The 21,859-nt window shown below is 39.5% G+C and overlaps 2 protein-coding genes across 10 annotated transcripts; both read left to right on the forward strand.

The window, feature by feature from the left end:
- Positions 1–303: 303 nt before the first annotated feature.
- On the forward strand, positions 304–12,557 carry LOC103909512 (uncharacterized). Its single transcript, XM_087303545.1, has 5 exons — positions 304–526; positions 2,420–2,555; positions 4,569–4,922; positions 8,457–9,109; positions 12,323–12,557. The coding sequence occupies exons 1-5, from the start codon at positions 488–490 to the stop codon at positions 12,434–12,436; spliced, it is 1,296 nt and encodes a 431-aa protein (XP_087159671.1). The 5' UTR covers positions 304–487; the 3' UTR covers positions 12,437–12,557.
- Positions 1,533–20,054, forward strand: znf1173 (zinc finger protein 1173). Of its 9 annotated transcripts, none has more exons than XM_087302928.1 (5): positions 1,533–1,637; positions 12,939–13,051; positions 13,792–13,858; positions 16,709–17,077; positions 19,606–20,054. In XM_087302928.1, exons 3-5 carry the CDS (start codon positions 13,804–13,806, stop codon positions 19,971–19,973), a joined length of 792 nt encoding a protein of 263 aa, XP_087159054.1. In that variant the 5' UTR covers positions 1,533–1,637; positions 12,939–13,051; positions 13,792–13,803; the 3' UTR covers positions 19,974–20,054.
- The last annotated feature ends 1,805 nt before the right edge of the window (positions 20,055–21,859 follow it).

Consider the following 21,859-nt stretch of genomic DNA (forward strand, 5'->3'; position numbering starts at 1 on the left):
AAAATTCCCCTCCATGTAGTGTGTAACACAGCTCTAAGTGAAGTGAAGTATCCAGCTAAGGCTTAAATCTGTAAGAATACAGTGTTTAAAACTGTTGATTCATCTATAAAAGAGTCGAATCATAGTGCTTCAAACGAGTCGCCTTGATACCGACTCATTAGGTGTTTCGCCATGACGTACGAACGAAACAAAGTTTTTCACGTGCACGCGCAAACCCGGGAGATTTCAAACCTGAGGCCCCGCCCTCTGACGCAGTAACCCAGACACACACACACACACACCCACAAACACACGCACACCCACAAACACACGCACACAAACATGCCGGTCGATTGAAGTCACACTGCAGATGGATATTATATTGAGTCTCTACCCAAAGATGAAACATCAGCATTATAACCAAGCAGTTGGAAACTTCTGGAAGCTACATGCTACAAAGAATACTTCATCTGAGTTTGTTAAAGGAAGGATCAGTAAAGAGTAACTGATGGACGTCAGGATGGGTTTCTTCCTACATTTCTCAAGTGTAAGTACGTGCGGTTAAAGTTGTTGCCTCGTTTACTCTAGCTTGCAAATGTATTTAGTTGTGATTTGTTACTTGTAACCGCGTGTACTGTATCAGGTTAACTGGATATATTATCTTATCGCGTGCAAAGTCACGTTAAAAACGCGACGCGTGCTGTTTGTTTATGGAGCTCCGTGCTAGAGTTCTGCTCCCGCGATTTATTCGGAAATGTATTCCCGCGCCGCAGAAATCTGGCGCGGGGAGAGAGAGAGAGAGAGAGAGAGAGAGCGAGCGAGAGAGAGAGCGAACGAACGAACGAGCTTTGTGTACTTTGTGCTGTGTGTGTGTTTTTATACTGACAGCTTGGCTGTCTGGACTGTATACTGGGTGATATTTGGTTGTGTTCTCCGCTCTAGCGGGACCGGGCGCGGCGGGCAGAAAACGGAGCGGGTTCTCAGGCTAAAACCTGGCGGGTGCGGGCTGAAGCGGGAGCGTTGTCATCCGGAGATGTGTGTGTGTTTTTGTGTGTGTGTGGTATGGCGAGTACACGACTGTCTCCTTCGTTCGGTTATCCGTGGCACTATCCACTCGCCATAGTGTGGCAGCTAAAGTCCACGCCTACACTATCGAGCGTGTATGAACTGTGATTACTTTTTAAATTGCTGATTAGCTATTGGCCATTTCCCTCTCTGACTGAAGGCAGTCGACCAATCGCGACAGACTGTCATCGGTCCAATCAGCGCAGATTAGCTTCGCGCTAAGGAGGGGTTTGGGAACAAATGAATCACTGGACGATTCATACAGGAGTCGCTGGGATAATTAGGTAAAAATAAATGCAGATTATAAGACCATGAAAGTGTTTTTTGACCTTGCATGCATATTAGACTGTTGTTGGAGACCCTTACAACCAAGATATGACCTTATTTCATGTATAATATGGGCTCTTTAAGATGACTTTGTGTATTCATTAGCAATTGTTTTGTAAACCGTTATTAGTTTGGCGCTTTTGTTGCTCCCGCTTCGCCGCAATGACGTCAGCACTGACGCGTTCATACAGCGTCGAGTCTTCAGAGCTGAGGTGAGTCGTTGACGCTTTTTCTCGTGTTTACACAACAATAAAACACACTTTACAGTTTATTAAAGCGACAATCTGCGACTAGTTTCTGCATTGAGTTCACCTCTAGCTGTGTGTCTGCTGACCAGAACAATATACGAGTATTTGTTTTTTATGCGTGTACGTTTCTGTGACAGTTATGATAGCAAATATATGAAGTTTGACACTGAAAAAATGAAATTATTTGTGGTGCTCAGTTTAAAAGGTGTGTTATTTGTCCGTTTTCCTGTATTTGTATGAATCCTAGGTTTGAAACTAAAGCAATTAGTTTAATAAGCTAGAGTATTTAGTTAATCCTGCAAACACTCAGCATAAAATGAGCTGATCTGATTCTGAAAGGCTGTTTAATGAGTGTTTATGGACCATTTTGAGGGATGTAAACGAAAACATTGGTCCTAATGTATTTCCTGTTGTAGATATTATTTTTTTTTTATAGCTATCAGTAATACAAAAAGGAGCCACGTAATGATAAATAATGTTATGACAGCTGTTTTAACATTAAGTTATAATTGAATTACCTCTTGTTACAGTTAGGAAATAGTTTAAATAACAAGCAGGAAATGTTATTTGGTCAATTACATGACCACATTAAAATGGTCTATAGTCTGAGGCTCATCAATACTATTAAAGCTGTAAAAAAAATTATGTTATGTCCATAGTTCCTGTTTTTACGTTATTATACTGATGTCTTCAGATCTACAGATTGCCACATTAACTATGGTCTGTTTCATTGAGCAGTGCAAGTTGTGGAGATTTTTCTGTTTACTTTTTTGCTGTAAATACTGGAGTATTCCCATCAGTCTACAGGTGAAGACGAGCATCAGACCATCAGGAAGAAGAGAAATCTGCAAAGACAGAGTTTATTGAAGGACAGTGAGAAGATGAGTGATCCAGAACCCTGCAGAATTAAACAGGAGGAGACTGAAGAACTAATAGGTTTGTGTTTATTCATTACTCTTCAATAAAGAGGGTTCACTTTCAGAATGGTAGGCTATTAGCTGAAGCTGCATGAGAATCAGATCTAATAAATACACATTTTGTGGTGTAATATCATGTCATTAATATTGAGATGCAATTTCAATTGGTAAAATAGTCAATAGGAAATAATGAACAATAATAATTGACCACTGCATGCGATGTCAGATGCGATAACAAATTAAAGCTTACAGCTACACCTAATTAATTATAAATTTGTTTAGTGTTATAATTTATTCTTTAGTTAAGACCATGACATCAATATAATTGGACCATTCATGAATTGGATAAAACATCTAAATTTGTTCATGTGTTGGGTCTCAGAGGCTCTGTCAGGCTATTAGGGCTATGTCTACACTAATCCAGATGAATCTGAAATATGGTGTTTGAGTCCTAAAATGCCGTCCACATGATCGTTTTCAATTCTTTCTGAAAAAATGGTCCTCACTTAAATGGCTGAAAATGCTTTTGTTCATTTACTGATGTAAGTCGCCTTTACTTAAATCATATCATCACATCCGCCTGCTGTTTATTTACTTTCCATCTCTTAGAAATATTGCGGAAAACAAGTTTAGCCACCACGCACGGCAGTGTTTAGGTCTCACCCAAAATCTCCATGTATGCTCTGCAATGGTATTGGTGGTCTGGTTTCACCATTATATATATATATATATATATATATATATATATATATATATATATATATATATATATATATATATATGCATAGATAGATAGATTTAGAAGATCAGAGTCAGAGATCCAATTAGAAAAAAGTTTACAGAAGATTGTTTGCAATTTCATCAGCAGCCAGCTTCAACACTTGCAAATGAGTTTACAGACGGCTCTACTTATGATCTCAAAACATCAACAATTATACTCCTTCATAACGTCATTACCTGCTTCATACATATACAGTTGAAGTCAAAATGGAGGGAAGATGTTTTTCAGCACATTACTGATCATAAAAGTTTTAATAATTTTAACTGATTTATTTCATCTTTGCCATGATGACAGTACATAATATTAGACTAGATATTTATCAAGACTCTTTTATACAGCTTAAAGTGACATTTAAAGGCTTAACTAGGTTAATTAGGGTAACTAAGTTAATTAGGGTAATTCGGCAAGTTATTGTATAACGATGGTTTGTTCTGTCGACTATTGAAAAAACATATAGCTCAAAGGGGCTCATAATATTGACCTTAAAATGGCCTTTATTTTAGCTGAAATAAAACAAGACTTTCTCCAGAAGAAAAAATATTATCAGACATACTGTAAAAATGTCCTTGCTCTGTTGAATATAATTTGAGAAATATAAAATAATTAAAAGGGGGCTAATAATTCTGACTTCAACTGTAGGTGTTTTGACCTGATTGGTTAAAACACAGATAGACTAGGAAAATTCCTGTGTGTGTGTGTGCATACAATTCTGAGCAATATCTCAAGCATGTAAGCATCAGCCACTAGGCTGTCCAGACCTGTGAAATAATCCACAAAGGAATAGAACACACTCACAGTACAGCCTGTTCTTTCTCAAGGCTGTGTCGTGTACTCTCAGGCGTCTTATCAAAACTGGTTTAAAACTGGAACAATCAACATCCAAACTGGCAGCTAGCATACAAAGGAGTTCACTGTAAAAGATTTAACACATAAAAAGGCAAATAATTCAGGAAACTGTTGTTTCTGATTCTTCATGTGTCCAGGTCAACTCAAGAGATCTGTGTGACCTCTGACCTGGCTAGGTAGATCCTGAGGAAACAAATCATTTGACATACAGAAAAAGCAATGCCGCACATATTGTTCCAGTTTTACTCTGAAGAGGGATGAGACCAAGGTCATCATATGATCTTGGCTCTTAATCATTCAACTTGATAATCATAAAGACTTGAGAAATTATAAGTGTTACTCCATCCTGGAGTGGACGTCCATCAGAAAACCCACACCTTCATAACTTATTCACTTCATTTTCAGGTGTGATGGTGAAAGAGGAGAGTGAAGAACTAAATGAAGATGAGGAGAAACATCAGGTCAAAAGTGAAGAAGAAACTCAATCAGAGACTGAAGATGATATTGTAATGAAAGGTTTGACCTGTACTCTGTGTGGAAAGACTTTGAAGCACAAATACACTCTGAAGAGTCACATGATGATCCACACTGGAGAGAAACCTTACAAGTGCTCGCACTGCGACAAGAGATTCAGTCATTCAGTATACCTGAAATCACACGAGAGGATCCACACTGGAGAGAAACCGTATCACTGCACTGATTGTGGGAAGAGTTTCAGGAATGCATCTGCTCTACGAAAACACAAGAAATTCTACCACAGTAAGTAGATCATCTAAACACTCAGCCCTTCCAGGTTGTATTATTTAGGATAACAAAACAGGAGACTGTGAATTTTAAATTGATTCTTCATTTTTCTGGCTTGTCGCATGCACAAGTGATGATTCTTTGTAAACCAATCACCATTAAGTCTAGCTTCACTCTTTAGGTACCGTACTGTTGTGCTTATAAAGCCTGGTATATACTGACCCACGGTGCATGCAACGCGCGTAGCTGTGCATTTATACTTCTGCATGGTGTTTATGTTTTTCTGCAATAACACTTCCGAAACGCTAGATGGCAGTAGGTGTTTCTGTTTCTTTTGTGTTGAGTTTTTTCTCTGGTGTTTTGTTTTTTCTGAACGCTTCGTTAATGTACAAGTGGCTCAAACTCGCTCATTTTGAGGCAGGAGCCGGCGTGCAACAACTTTAACCATGAAGTGAATACAAAACAAAACTTTCCATCCGGAGCTCCTTCATGGGATTCGACACTTGTAAACAGTCGCTCCAACGGATTTGCGTGGCTCTCGGTCACGGCCACACTCGTCAGCACTTCCAAGCCGACCAATCACAGAGCTTGCGTTACGCATCCTTGCAACGTGTAGTTAAGTTTTTTGAAAGGTGCGCGTTAGCAACGCCGACAGCTTGCATAGAAGTATAAATTAGCCTTAACACTTACAAAAGAGTCCCAACAAAGTAGTATTAATAATAGTACAGTTCAGTTTGCAATTTCTTTCTCTTCTGATAGTGGAAAGGGACAAAAATGTGTAACGAACCATAATCTATCACTCAGTGTAAACAAACCATCAAGTCTCAATCAAAAAGAGATGTTTTCTTATTGTTCTTTCAAATTTGTAGTTTGGTCATTTGGTCCGGACCAAGAGCAACAAATGACACATAGAATTTTCCTGCCGTTTTTGGGTCCTTTTCACACCCCACTGATTGCTTTGGTCCGATGCACATGCACAGAAGACAGCATGAGCATTAATAGCAAATAAACTAATGTAAATATTATCCTGCTTGCTTTTTGAGCACTGTCAAGCAAGTTCTTACACCCCATGTCTGATGTCACGGGGTTGGTTCTGTTTCCTCAGCTGAACAGATACAGTGGAAGTAATAGACTGAACACGGAGACTGCAAAGCGTAATTTAACCCAATGTTTGAAGTTGTGGATGTGGAGCTGCTGCAAATACAAGCATAAGATGTGTGTCTTATATTGAAAATATATATTTATTTCAGTTTTTCTTTTTCTCCCCTTTCTTTTTTAACGCCAGCCACGTCAAATTTTCCCACGTGGGAATTTTTCAGTTGCCGCTCTAATGCTAATGCTAAGGCTAACTTGTCAAGCTGGATAACGAGTAAAACACCAGAGACTTTGCGGTCCTCACTTCAAAACAGAACAAAAGTAGGATTCTTTATTGGTTTACCCTGCTGTTGAACTCTATCTATGAGGCGCTGAACTCTGTATCAACCTAAATGTTTTTTTTAAATAATCAAACGTCCCTGTGTCACGTAACATAACAAATTGATTATAAAAATTCATTGCCGATGCTTTTAGTAATCGATTTTATGATTTATTTGATTCACTGTTGCAGCCCTACTGTGGACTACCTCTTTAAGGTTTAAAGGGTCCCCCACACGTAATGTCAAAAAACTGACTCAAAAAAAGAAACTGACTCAAAAAAATAAATAAAAAGAAACTGACTCAAAAAGAAACTGACTCAAAAAATAAATAAAAAGAAATTGACTCAAAGAAGTAAATATAAAGAAATTGACTCAAAAAATAAATAAAAAGAAACTGACTCAAAAAAAGAAACTGACTCAAAAAAAGAAACTGACTCAAAAAATAAATAAAAAGAAATTGACTCAAAGAAACTGACTCAAAAAAAGAAAGAAACTGACTCAAAAAAAAGAAAGAAACTGACTCAAAAAAAGAAACTGACTCAAAAAAGAAACTGACTCAAAAAAAGAAATAAACTGTCAAAAAAGAAACTGACTCAAAAAAAGAAAGAAACTGACTCAAAAAAAGGAACTGACTCAAAAAAATAAATAAAAAGAAACTGACTCAAAAAGAAACTGACTCAAAAAAAGAAACTGACTCAAAAAATAAATAAAAAGAAATTGACTCAAAGAAACTGACTCAAAAAAAGAAAGAAACTGACTCAAAAAAAGAAATAAACTGACTCAAAAAAAGAAATAAACTGACTCAAAAAAGAAACTGACTCAAAAAAAGAAAGAAACTGACTCAAAAAAAGAAACTGACTCAAAAAAAGAAACTGACTCAAAAAAGAAAGAAACTGACCAAAAAAAGAAACTGACTCAAAAAAGAAAGAAACTGACCAAAAAAAGAAACTGACTCAAAAAAAGAAAGAAACTGACTCAAAAAAAGAAATAAACTGACTCAAAAAAGAAACTGACTCAAAAAAAGAAAGAAACTGACTCAAAAAAAGAAACTGACTCAAAAAAGAAAGAAACTGACCAAAAAAAGAAACTGACTCAAAAAAGAAAGAAACTGACCAAAAAAAGAAACTGACTCAAAAAAAGAAAGAAACTGACTCAAAAAAGAAATAAACTGTCAAAAAAGAAACTGACTCAAAAAAGAAACTGACTCAAAAAAGAAAGAAACTGACCAAAAAAAGAAACTGACTCAAAAAAAGAAAGAAACTGACTCAAAGAAAGAAACTGACTCAAAAAAAGAAAGAAACTGACTCAAAAAAGAAACTGACTCAAAAAAAGAAAGAAACTGACTCAAAGAAAGAAACTGACTCAAAAAAAGAAAGAAACTGACTCAAAGAAAGAAACTGACTCAAAAAAAGAAAGAAACTGACCAAAAAAAGAAACTGACTCAAAAAAAGAAAGAAACTGACTCAAAGAAAGAAACTGACTCAAAGAAAGAAACTGACTCAAAAAAAGAAAGAAACTGACTCAAAAAAGAAAGAAACTGACCAAAAAAAGAAACTGACTCAAAAAAGAAAGAAACTGACTCAAAAAAGAAACTGACTCAAAAAAGAAAGAAACTGACCAAAAAAAGAAACTGACTCAAAAAAAGAAACTGACTCAAAAAAAAGAAAGAAACTGACTCAAAGAAAGAAACTGACTCAAAAAAAGGAAACTGACTTAAAAAAAAGAAAGAAACTGACTCAAAAAAAGAAAGAAATTGACTCAAAAAAAGAAACTGACTCAAAAAAGAAAGAAACTGACTCAAAAAAGAAACTGACTCAAAAAAGAAAGAAACTGACCAAAAAAAGAAACTGACTCAAAAAAAGAAACTGACTCAAAAAAAAGAAAGAAACTGACTCAAAGAAAGAAACTGACTCAAAAAAAGAAACTGACTCAAAAAAAAGAAAGAAACTGACTCAAAGAAAGAAACTGACTCAAAAAAAGGAAACTGACTTAAAAAAAAGAAAGAAACTGACTCAAAAAAAGGAAACTTAACCTTAAAAATTAAAATGGGTTTAATCAATTAAAAGGGTCAAAATCAATCATTGATTAATCTTTTGCATTCCTAAAATATAACCTTTTTCCTTATTTGTTTCAGAGCTGATGAAGGAAAGTGAAGAACCGAGTAAAGCCATGAAGGTCCATCGTAGCGTTCCTAAAAAGGAGAAATGTTATTTCTGCTCTGAGTGTGGTAATAGTTTTGCACATGTGGCAATTTTAAGACAACACCAGGTGATTCACACTGTAGAGAAACCTTACAAGTGTTCATATTGTGACAAGACATTTGGCAGGTCAGAATGCCTGAAAGCACACGAGACGATTCACACTGGAGAGAAACTATTCACATGTGCTCAGTGTGGGAAGAGTTTCAGACGATTATCCAACTTTCGACAGCACTTTAGGATCCACACTGGAGAGAGACCACACAAATGCGATCAATGCGGCAAATCGTTTACGAGGCCTTCAGATCTGAAGTACCATCTCAGAGTTCATACTAACGAGAAGCCTTATTCATGTCCTGTGTGTGGGAAGAGCTTTACACAGCAGTGCTTTTTAAATGCACACCAGAAGATGCACACAGGGGTGAAAGAGTTTGTGTGCTCGGTGTGTGGGAAGAGTTTCATAAGAGCTGGAGAATTGAAACTGCACCTGGTGGTTCACACTGGAGAGAGACCGTACGAGTGTTCACTCTGCGACAAGAGATTCAGTCAGTTACAAGGCTTGAAGATGCATGAGAGGATCCACACTGGAGTAAGACCACACAAATGTGATCAATGCGGTAAAACATTTATTAGGCCTTCAGATCTGAAGAAACATCTTAAAGTTCATATAAACCAGAAGCCTTAAGGTAGAGGTCTGCAGCCGCGGGATCTGACCAGATTTCTTTCGGTGCAGGAATAAATTTCCGAATAAATCGCGGAAGCGGTCGGTAACTGGTGTAATTTGAATGGGAGTGGGCGGTCTAACAATATCGCTCCTGACTCCCGAGCGAGCGAGCACGCGGGATGCTGTGTTGTCGCCTGTTTGTTGCTGCCTATGTGTGTAAATGAGAGAGAGAGAGAGAGCGTGATGCTGTGTGTTGCTAGCTTGGTGCTGTCTATGTGTGTGTGTATATGTGTAATACTTAAACCCCCCTGTTAGCGGGAATGGTTACGGCAGGTAGAAAACGGGGCAGGTCGGACAGCGGGACTACAAATGCTGGATATCGGTCGGGTTCGGACTAAAACCTGGCGGATTAAAAAATTTTGTCCTGCGCAGATGTTTACCTTAAGGTAGAGCTGTAATCGAGTCATAAAAGTTTGGCCTGATAGGGCCCTAGCTCGACAGAATTCGGCCCGAGCCCAACAAGTAAATTTTGATTGACAGCTTTTGAAAAGCCCGAACCCGTTTACAGCCCGACGTTATTCAAATGTGCACATGCACACAGCTCTTTTGCCTTTTTTTCATGAACGAGTCGTTTAAATGTGTTTTAACATTATTTATTAGTAAAAAAACATAAACCATAGCCCTCTTGGAAGTTGGAACAAAGAAATAAAATTAGTCCTCTAACATCGTAACATCTCAGCACTCTAAATAGGCCTAGGTACATACACTTAGCATTTAAAGGGCCATGAAACCCCCTCGTTTCAGCAGGGTGTTTTCACACCTCTACTTTGGAAAAAGTCAGAAAAGTGGGCGTGTCCAGCTCTGTTTAGGGGGGAGTGTCGGAGGAACTAAAGTGGGATGGTGTGGGAGTGTCTATTTGGGCACGCGCGAGTTTCAGTCAAAATACACACACATGAGAAAGTGATGGTGTTTAACCCACATGGACATCTGTAGTCGAATTATTTGCCAAATTATTAAATGGTGGACTTTAACTGCAGTTTGGCTCTTTCATTCAGGGAATTCATTCATGCCCCTCGCGACAAACGCAATATTTGATTCGAGGATCTGCTCTAAGCGTGTATTTTTTCATGCAATGTTTGATACCGCACGGCGAATGAGAGAAAAAAAAACTCTGCATTTCCCGGAAACTTAGATGCACAGGGCAGGTAGCGTCAGAAAGCCGCGTGTGTTATTCCGGTCACAAAATGCGGTGCTATGTTTGCACTCAGTGCATTAGTTAACTTAATTCGATACGAACAAACTGAATAAACAAAGAGCACTGGTCGCTCACTTACCAAATCTGTAGAGACAGGACAATCACCAGCAACTAGAGCCGCGTCTTTATGAAGAGGAGACTAACGTTACAAGCGAATCCGGATTTCAGCGTTTGCAGATGAGAACAGCTCTCAGGTAAACAATGTTCCTCCTTAGACACGTAAGTTATTGTTGTCAAGCGTCGCGTACACTGTTAATCCACACGTGACTCTGAGCTCTCACAGAGAGAAAATGAAAACGAAACTTAATGGCAGCAAACTATAAAAGCAACACTTCACGCTTGTTTTGGCAACACAACGTGGCGTCTCTGTCGTCTAAACACTGTGACACTAATGAATATTAATGAAGTTGCACAATAGAGCGCGCTGATTGGTTTGAACCAAGCCTTACTCATGCATTAATGCATCACACTGTAAGACGTAATAAGACACACTCTGGCACAGACGTCCAGTCTGCACGCTGGAATACACGCTATTATGTCATGACCGTGACGCTGCTTCAAAAATTAGTTTCAAACCGGAAGTACAAATTTGCTTGAAATAACGCAAAAACAACCAATTTACACTTTTTTGTGAAATATAGGTGTCCTAATAGTGTTTTTAGCAGTGTGGGACACATATACCACTGTCAACAGCTCAAACAAATGTGTTTTGGTGTTTCGTGACCCTTTAAATTGGTCACAACACCAATAACACTGTTGCCAACTATTTTCAATGAATAAGTGCTAAGCTCTGCCCGAAAATTCACTCATATTACTGACGTCATCACGTTCTATCGTGTCTGTTTGTTTAACAGCCTATGGTTAATAAAGGGGGATTTATATTTGCACTATGCTTTATGTAAGGGTTCGTTCACACCTGAGAATCAATGCCTTTGTTCTGAAACGGGGATTAAAATCGTTACATCGTTGCTCTTTGCTCTTGGTGCGGTTCGCTTTCACACGGCAAAATTTCTAAACGGACCAAAAGAGCTCAAACAAGTCACGTGTGAGTAAACTCTCCTCACATTGGTCAGAGTTTTACGGTTTATTTTGCAGAGTCGTGCTCAGCTGTCAGGGGGATGGTAGTGGTTTGGCGGTGTTTGACAAGGTGCACGCGACGTGTCTGAAGAGGAGTACGGATGCGTTGGAGAGGAATGAGAAGGGTGTGTGACGTATTTGAGGGCCTGGATGGAGATGCGCAATTACCGGGAGATTATCACTTTGTTTGCGGGCATCCAGGAGTCTCACTTGCGGGAGACTTACGAAACTTCCAGGAGACTTGGGATGTCTGGAATGACCTCCCGCCCTACTCATAATTCTCTCTTCATACAGCTGTATGCCTATTACATGTCCATAAAACACTGAGATATAACCAGTCTCGGATCGGATCGCTTTCTCACTACAATCCATCCACTCCAGAGTTTGGTTCAATCGTGCTGAGACCACCTCATTCAAGCGATCTCCAACTGATTGTTTTGTCGCGGATCAGAGCACGACTGCTGGATTCACATATGCCAAACGAACCACCCTAACTGGGCAAACGAGACAGGGTCTGAAACAAAAGTCTTGGTGTGACATCACCCCGAGCATGTAAATTTACCTAAATTTACTGCTGTCTGAATACAATGTATTAATATAGAGGTGTAGTGAATTTGCAGTAATCTCTCAGACGTGATAAACTCAGACAAGATCCAAAACTGTCACTAAAATATCTCTGATTGTGAATAAGAAAAGAATAAACGGTCAAGTTATATAGTTAAAATAAGGGAGAAGCAGATCGATTTGACTGTACAATGAATATACCTCTTACTTCCTGTGCTAAATCATTTGCCGTCGATACACAGAGGAGTGATCTGCTCTCAGGCTGCAGGTGGGAGAGGCTGCTGTACGAGGACTGGGCCGACTGTCAGCGCATTGAGGCAGTTGAGGGGCTGACGGCATCAGCCGCAGCTCATTGAAAAGAGTAGTGATGGTAAGGTATGGACAAATGACAGTCTTCAAAAATCTCCAGTAACACACACACAAAAAAAGACGAATCAGCAATGTATTCTTGACTGTATTCTCCTCTGCTGTCATCTGTTTTTATTTTGTATTGTATTTTATATATGAGTTTCATGAATTCTGTTATTATGCTGTGCCTCTATTTTAGGTGTGCGTTTTTAACCTTCTGTAAGGGGTCTATAGATGAAAAATAGCCATTCTTGGCTAATTCTGGCACATTTTACAGTAATCTTTATTAATGTGCATTGATCCTGTTAACAAATAAACTAATCTAAACTAAACTAAACACAGAGCAATGACAAACCGTCAACTAATGATCCTAATAACATAACATGCACACTAGATGGCGACATCAGCACAGAATTGAACTCGCCATAAAACCTAGAAGAAGAACAGGCGTCGAGTCTTCAGAGCTGAGGTGAGTCGTTGACGCTTTTTCTCGATAAACACACTTTACAGTTTATTAAAGCGACAATCTGCGACTAGTTTCTGCATTGAGTTCACCTCTATCTGTGTGTCTGCTGACCAAAACAACACAGCAGGCAGAGAGGAGCTCTGAGAGGACAATATGAGTGAGTTTGTTTTTGTATGTTGTATGGTATGAATAAAATGGTAATGTAGTTCAGCAGACACTAAAAACATTAAATTGTTGATTTATTTTTTGAAGGATTTTATGATTTGTCAGTTTTTTGTCCAAGTAGATGTTTTTGCAATCTTATTTCTGTATTTGTATGAATACTTACTAGATTATTAAGCTATATAAAGACACGCACACACACACACACACACACACACACATATATATATATATATATATATATATATATATATATATATATATAGTTATAGTTATAAGTTAATATATAGCAGGGGTGTCCAAACTCAGTCCTGTAGGGTCGGTGTCCTGCAGATTTTAGCTCTAACTTGCCTCAACACACCTGCAAGGATGTTTTTTAGTAAGAGCTTGATTAGCTAGACCAGGTGAGTCTGATTGGGGTTAGAACTAAACTTTATATATATATTATATATATATATATATATATATATATATATATATATATATATATATATATATATATATATATATATTAATTTAAAATTAATTAATTAGTTTATCCATAATGGCTGTTTAATGAGTGTTTATAGTCTGAGGCTCATCAATTTTATCAGAGCTGCTGAAATCCTCTTTATTTCATGTCAACAGTTTCTTTTACATCGCTATACTGATGTCTTGTGAAGACGAGCTTCAGACCATCAGGAAAAAGTGAAATCTGCAAATATATAGTATAACAATGACCTCTGTTTATTGAAGGACAGTGAGAAGATGAGTGATCCAGATCTTGGCAGTATTAAACAGGAAGAGACTGAAGAACTAATAGGTTTGTGTTTATTCATTACTCTTTAATAATGAGGCTGAACAACAGTGCTGGTGTTATTTTATATTGTCAACATTTTTTTTTGTTTAAAGGGTTAAAATTGTTGCATTGATTCAATTTGTTAAATTGTTCTCTGATATCCACATATTAGGTTGTGCCTCAGGTAAGTTAAAAAAAGTGTATGGAAATGATTTTACATCATTTTTTACCCCATAAAACCCTTGAATCAGACGTTTCATATTGACTATATTTGGCACAATCATGAATATTTATGAGTTCTGCTCTGCCTCACTTAGGCCCTGTTTACACTAATGCGTTTTAGTTTGACAAGGCATTAGTTTTGCTATGGTTATGTCATCTGTCCACACTACGGAGGAGTTATCAAGCGGCAAAAATAGAGTGTTTTGGAAACGCTGCTCTATGTTAAGCTACAGTCACAATAGAGTTTGTGTGTGCGAAATTCTGTCGTGTGGCGCTGCAAAAAGGAGTGGTAATAAACAAGATTATTAGGCATTAAAAAAGCGGACTATTGCTCTATGTTTTAAATTTCTGCCCAGAGAGGTCATTTTTTGATCCTCGGTTGGTCTCACGTGTTCAAGTGATGCGATTTCGCAGGTCAGAGTTCACCAAGCTTGAACTTTGCACCGCAGCAACCTGCGAAACTTGATGCATGACCGTCGTGGCTGTAGACATTCGCCTCTCTGATTGGTGCTTTTCCTCAATATTAAGTAGCCTAACGTTACACACAGTTCAGTCCTGCATCCTCTCTTTGTAAGTTCAGACTTTGCAAGTTTGATATGGAAAACAAACTCCCGAGGACACGTCGGGTCAATTTTCAAAGGGAACGGTGTACTTTATAACCTCATTCACATCATCCTGGCTACATTTTCACTTTTTATTATTATTAATGAATTTTTCAGTGTTTTCACCTTAATTGGATAGGACAGTAGAGATTATTGTCAGGAAAGCATGGGGAGCAGAGGGAGGGGAAGGAGTGGCATAGGACCCTGAGGCGGGAATTGAACTTGGGTCACCGTGAGCAACGGAGTGCATGTGTTGACGCACTAACCACTAAACTGGCCCTGACTGTTGTTTCACTTTCATAACAATAAAATGAAAACACAATATAAGGAACTGTCTATTTTCATTTTGATATTAGCAACTTAACAGACACCAGAAATGTTGAGGTGTTGTGTAGCTACATATTTATATGAGCGTCATCTTCACTGTATGCATATTTATAACAAAACAGAGCCTAAAACAGAACTGCCTTCTTTCATTTTCATTAAAAATACCAAACATACCCTCTCTTTTGCTGAATATCAGGTTTGATAATCAATAATGGCCATTATAAAAGTATAACGTACAGTCTGTTTATATAATATAGAAAACAAAGGCGAGCGATCAGTCAGATGTGCTGAATCAGTGTTCGCGGTTACATTAATTAAAGGGTCATGACACCCCCCACTTTCAGTTCAGGTCTACCTCAGAAAACTTTCAAATGATGCATCGTAATGGGCGTGGAGCTCCGCGAGCAAAGGGCAGGTGTGGGCGTGGCCAGCAGAGCAGGGGAGAAGGAGGGGAGCGAACAACTGTTGTCAGTCGGCTCTCAAAATTATACACAGACGTGAGGAGACGCATGATTTTATAGTTTACAAAGTTAAAATGCAAAGAAATGAACAGTATTTTAATGCCGTGCTACATTTGTTATTCGTGATTTCATATACACAAACACAATTTATATAATTGTAAAGATAATCGTGTTCATATAAACACTATAAATGAGGAAATCTCCCTCAATCCTTGTGTCTGAATGCAGACTCAGTGCAGCAGGTCTCTTGCCCTGCCTATTTCAACTATTAGCCCTGCTGGTAATCTGAAGGATTTAGGCGAACACAGCAGCACGACGGTGTGTCTAAATGTGAACGAACTCCTGATAAAAGACAACGTCCGCCATTCTCCAATTCTTGTACAGCTCTCCCGACAAAAATATTTGCTGCACTCATACAGCTTAGCTGTATCAACCCTGACAGCATCGCAGGGAAAAACATGCAACAAACCCTGTGGATCATGGAAACAAACACTTATGACCCTTCATGAACAGCTAAATACTGTGTGCCGTGGGTCCGTGGACTCAATTTCACCCAGTCATCAAGGTACGATCTCACAGCTTGGCACTGGCAGGTCCGTGTCTTGCCTTCAGAAAGCACGCGCAGTCATGAATAATTAAGAAGCCGGCTCTTCTCATAGGATAAATAAACTCAGCTATGAATAATAATGAGGTACCAATGCGTCATGTTTGCTCTTGCAGTTTTCCGTCACCGATTTTGATCCATCCCAAAAATCATTTTAAACCCGGAAGCTCAAAATTAGCTGAAAATGATCCAGTTTTCCCCACAATTAAAGCTAACAGGGGCTAACATTGTCTTAACTGATGCTCAACACACACAAATCTGTTAAAATCTTTAAAAAAAAAAGTCCTCAAGGGTTTCGTGAACCTTTAATAAATTATCTCACACGTTAGCTGAGAACAAGTAATAGATTAAAAAGACCAAAGTCGGGGAATATGTGGTTGGATATAGACAACAAGATGAATTAAATATCACGTTTAACAAATATAGTGAGATTAGATGTCCTACAGACACCTCTATGATTGACAAACTCTCAATTATCTTATTGTTGGAAGCATGATGTGGGTGGAACCACTTAGAAATTGCACCAGGGCTGTACTTTTCATGTATATTAGATCTGAAACATGCTATTTAACAGTTTGCACCTATAGTTAGTTGCTCACATCTGCTGTTAGTGAACTGTTCAAAACTAGCCTCTTTAATTTGTTTGCCTAATTTTCAGATGTGATTGTAAAGGAGGAGAGTGAAGAACTGAGTGAAGATGAGGAGAAACATCAGGTCAAAAGTGAAGAAAACACTCTATCCGAGACTGAACAAAGTATTTTAATGAACATAACAACCGTGAATGGTTTCATCTGCAGTCAGTGTGGAAAGAGTTTCAAGAACAAGTACACTCTCAATTATCACATGATGATCCACAATGGAGAGAAACCGTACACGTGTTCACACTGCGAGAAGAGTTTCAGTCATTCAGGGAACCTGAAAAAGCATGAGAGGACTCACACTGGAGAGAAACCGTTTCACTGCGTTGTTTGTGGGATGAGCTTCACACAGTCATCTTCTCTGCAAAGACACACAAAAAAGATTCACAGTAAGTAGATCATCTACCTTTCCGGGTTATATTGTTTAGGGTAATTGTGGAGTTGATAACATATTTAAAGGGGTCGTATGTTCTGGTTTCATGTTATAAGATCTGTATGCCTCATTCATTCATTTTCTTTTTGGCTTAGACCCTGTATTAATCTGGGGTCGCCACAGCGGAATGAACTGCCAATTATCTAGCATATGTTTAAAACAGTGGATTCACATACAAACTCATTCTCACATACACTACAGACAATCTAGCTTACCCAATTCCCCTACACTACGTGTTTGAACTTGGTGGAAACCGAAGCAACCGGAGGAAACCTACACCAACACGAGGAGAACATGCAAACTCCACACAGAAATGCCAACTGACCCAGCCCTGGGGCTCGAACTAGCGACCTCCTTACTGTGAGGCGATTGTGCTACCTAATGCGCCACTGTGCTGCCCCTGAGCAGTTCAGTTCAATACTATTTATTCAATGAATGAGAGCCATAATTTGATTTAATTTAATTGATTAATAGTGCTTAAACACATGTACAGTTTACATATGTTGATATGTTTAAACGTGTACATTCGCTGATTTCACCCCTACTGTCGTTTGTGATGGTTTGCTTTGCCTTTATTGGACTGGTTTAAGTTTTGTACGAGAAAGTGAGAGAAGGACAGACAGGGCAAACACAGTTTTCGACTGGAGTTCATTTAGTAAACATTTTTAAAGGGCCACAATACCCCCATTTCAGCAGGGTGTTTTCACACCTCTACTTTGGAAAAAGTCAGGAAAGTGGGTGTGTCTAGCTCTGTTTAGGTGGGCTTGTCGGGGGAGTGAAAAGCGCATAAAATTAGCATAAAAATGGGAGTTTCCAGTTGGGCATGTGCTGATTTTCAAAACAAACACACAGACGCAGGGCAGAAAGACAGTGACTGTGTTTACATGGACATCTGTAATCAAATTTTTGGCAAATTATTAAAGGGTGGACAAACTGCAGTTTGACTTTTTCATTTTTATTCAGGAACAATTCATGCATGCCCCCGTGACAAACAAGATATTTGATATATGTTTAGGGCCGTGTCTGAGTCCACTACATCCTTTCAGAGGTGCATCCAGCTCTGTGAGCTCATAAACTTCTCCAGAAACTGAACCTGGATGACGGAGGCTTTCAGCGGTGCTTCTGACTGAGCCAAGCCCAGTTTGATGAACTGTTGTCGGTGAAGGCTGGAGGATTTCCCTCGGAACACCGACAACAGGTTCTACGTCACAATCACGCCCCCACAAGAGCAAGCTTCTGATTGATTAACGCGGCGTGAATGTACGCTGAAGTTCAGATTTTCGAATTCGAGAGATTCGCGCGAAACGCACGTTAAGAGCGTCAAACGCGCAAAACGCTCAATTCGCCCCGTGCCATTCGTGCAATTTGCGTCATTCGCGCGTATCGCACCGCAGGATGTCTATTCGCGCGTTTGCATTGACTTAACATGTAAATCACTCGCGCTTGACGCGCGTTCCGCGTCAGGTGTGAACGCAGCATTAGAAAGCTGTGTATAGACTATCCTGTCACAAAATGCGTCGAAAATCCTACACAGCGGTAATAGTTTAATTGCGGTGTTTACATGTTTACACTAACAGCATTTACAACCAATCTTTCAGTTTATAATATTGTAATGATATTGACGTAATGTAAACATAGTAACTAAATCATTTTGACTAAGGTCTGTCTTTAAAAACTGAAAGAGTACTGCTGACGACACGAACTAACTTTGCCTCTGAATAAAATAAACAAAGACCACTGATCACACACCTACCAAATCTGTAGAGACAGGACAGTCAACACCAACTGGAGCCGCATCTTTTTTTAAAGGAGACGAGCAGCAAATCCGGATTTTACCATTTCCAGATGAGAAAAGCTCTCGGGTTAAAAACATTCCTCACAAACGTATTTCTGTCGCATGCATTGTAATGCACACGTGAGTCCAGCTGCGCTCTCATTTATAAACATCTACAAACAACTCTTGTTCTTCCACTTGTTTTGGCAACACAACGTGGCGTCTCTCTGCCGTCTGAACACTGTAACAGGTAAACAGTCTTCGAAGCTATCATGCATATTAATGAAGTTGCACCGCAGACACAATAGAGCGCGCTGATTGGCTTGAACCAAGTCTTTCTCATGAATTAATGCAGCACACTCAAGAGACGTCACGATGCACTCGCAGATTCAGACAACCAGTCTCTAAACTGGAATACAGGCAAGGAGCTAATCAGCGTGACGCAGCTTAAAAAATTTCGCCCTGCGAAAGGGGGGAGCCCTAGGCCCGAGGATCCCTTAAGCTCGGGGCTCTCTCTCCCAGGACAGCATGCCAAACAAGTGTGAACTCTTGATATAGTCTCAATATGTTTAATTTTTGTCTTTTGCGAAATCCTTCTTTTTCATCTCCAGCTTAGATTTTGTTTCAAGGGGCCCTTTTTTACGGGGCTTAAGAGGATAAAACTGCATTGCAATTTGACGATTGTGTCTTTTTCATTACTTTATTTTCAGACCTGATTGTGAAGGAGGAGGATGAGGAGGAGGAGGAAAGTGAAGAAGTTGTTGAAGCCACGACGGTCCACCGAAGCGTTCAAACAAAGGACAAACCGCATTCATGCTCTTGGTGTGGAAATAGTTTTGCACATCAGGCACATTTAAGAGAACACGAGCGGATTCACACTGGAGAGAAACCATTCACATGTCCTCAGTGCGGGAAGAGTTTCAGACACTCGTCATCCTTTACTCAACACATGATGATCCACACTGGAGAGAAAACGCACACCTGTGATCACTGCGGCAAAACATTTTTGAGGCCTTCACAGCTGAAGAAACATCTTGGAGTTCATAAAAGGAGAAGACAGATTCATGTTCTCTGTTAGTAAAGAGTTTTACACACTTAAACAATATTCACCTACCTGAACACTCTACGTTGTTTTCATTAAACATCTCATTTGATAGTTGACGATGTCGATGCATCCTCAGTTTGGGTTGTATGGCCTTAATTTGTAAACTTCCTGAAATGTCTGGGATTCCGTCATTGTGCTTTCTCTTTATACCAGTGGTCACCAAACTTGTTCCTGGAGGGCCGGTGTCCTGCAGATCTTAGCTCCAACCCTAATCAAACACACCTGAACAAGCTAATCAAGCTCTTACTAGGTATACTTGAATCATCCAGGCAGGTGGGTTTAAGCAAGTTGGAGCTAAACCCTGCAGGGACTCGGTCCTCCAGGAAGATTGATGACCACTGCTTTATACCATAGGTCTTATGCCTAGTTCAGACTGCGTGATTTTAGCCCCGATTTTGGCTCGCCAACAGGTTTTGAGAAATCGCCGATAAATGCCTGAAATCACAGGCAAATCGGTGCTCGTGCACGTGAGTGACAATCACACAGTGTGAACTATCAAAGACGCGATCTGAGAGAATCGCCGATGAGTCGCCGATGCCTGTAAGATATTTGGTGTGCTGAATATCTGGAGCTGAAGTGATTCAAATCATGCTGTGTGAGTTTTGACTGAAAATAACATCAGCGATCGCCTACAGCCAATGAGAGCGCAGCGTTCACTTGTGTGTGTGTATGTGTATACCTGCTGCAGGCCAGCGGGAGGCTGGGGAGAAGTTAACAGCGCTCATTTTCGGTTTATTTGGACCCACGAAATGGAGGAAAAACTAGTGGAGGTTTGACAGGACTCAGGAGCACCCGTGTCTGTTTGACGTTTCATACAGAAAGAAATTAGTTTATTATCAACGTTGAGGAGAAATGGCTAAATCCCTTAAAACCCAGGTGAGCAAACATGTACATTTTCTACCCCATTAAAGGCTTCTTTCTCATTATGTAGTTAATAACAAAAGATATACGACGTGTTTTTGGCTGTGAGACGTAGTTTGGACGAAGTTGTTGGCGATTCTTCCTATAGTAAAGTCATGCAATGTGAAAGCCCCTGTCGCTGATCCATCTTGCAGTGTAAACAAAGCAGCGACGAAACGCCAGCCCAGATAGTCAAGCAGTGTGAAAACATCTGTGACACGACGACTTTAAAAATCATGCAGTCTGAACTCGGCATTAGACTGGATTCCTGGAGAGCCGCAGCTCTGCACAGTTTTGATTCAACCCTAATCAAACACAGCTAATCCCTGTAATCGAGGTGCTCAAGACTACTGAAGACTATTGAGCAGGTGTGAGTTGGAGCTGGTTGAAGCTTAACTATGCAAAGCTGTGGCCCTCTAGGAATTGAGTTTGAGACCACTGCTTTATACCATAGGCCTCAGACTGAATTCCTGGAGGGCCGCAGCTCTGCACAGTTTCAATTTAACCCTAATCAAACACAGCTGATGCAACCAATCAAGGTGTTCAAGACTACTAGAGACTATTAGGCAGGTGTGAGTTGGAGCTGGTTGAAGCTAAACTGTGCAGAGCTGCGGCACTCAAGGAATTGAGTTTGAGACCACTGCTTTATACCGTTCTCTTCAAGCCTAATTTTTACTTTTTTAATTTTAGGTGGTTATTATTTTACTCTGTGCTTTCACACTGAGAGCGTCAAAGTAGCCGGAAGTCATTTATTTTCAATGGTTATGAGCTATGATGCGGTTCTGTGGCAAGCAATCGGTATGTAGAAGTCCAGCGCTCGAGAGGAGTCCAGGGAACACAGCCCTGTGAACTTTGGTTCTGACCACAGTTGTTCCCAAGAGTTTTATTATTGCAGTCGTTCATTCATTTTCTTGTCGGCTTAGTCCCTTTATTAATCCGGGGCCGCCACAACGGAATGA

Source organism: Danio rerio, chromosome 22, assembly GCF_052040795.2.
Source record: "Danio rerio strain M-AB ecotype USA chromosome 22, GRCz13ab, whole genome shotgun sequence".
Classification (NCBI taxonomy): domain Eukaryota; kingdom Metazoa; phylum Chordata; class Actinopteri; order Cypriniformes; family Danionidae; genus Danio; species Danio rerio.

Coding starts and splice junctions, on each gene's coding strand:
- znf1173 (XM_087302928.1), top strand. CDS start 13,804: ATGAGTGATCCAGATCTTGGCAGTATTAAACAGGAAGAGACTGAAGAA. Junction 13,859..16,708: donor AGAGACTGAAGAACTAATAG/GTTTGTGTTTAT, acceptor CCTAATTTTCAG/ATGTGATTGTAAAGGAGGAG. Junction 17,078..19,605: donor ACACACAAAAAAGATTCACA/GTAAGTAGATCA, acceptor CTTTATTTTCAG/ACCTGATTGTGAAGGAGGAG.
- LOC103909512 (XM_087303545.1), top strand. CDS start 488: ATGGACGTCAGGATGGGTTTCTTCCTACATTTCTCAAGT. Junction 2,556..4,568: donor GGAGACTGAAGAACTAATAG/GTTTGTGTTTAT, acceptor CTTCATTTTCAG/GTGTGATGGTGAAAGAGGAG. Junction 4,923..8,456: donor ACACAAGAAATTCTACCACA/GTAAGTAGATCA, acceptor TATTTGTTTCAG/AGCTGATGAAGGAAAGTGAA.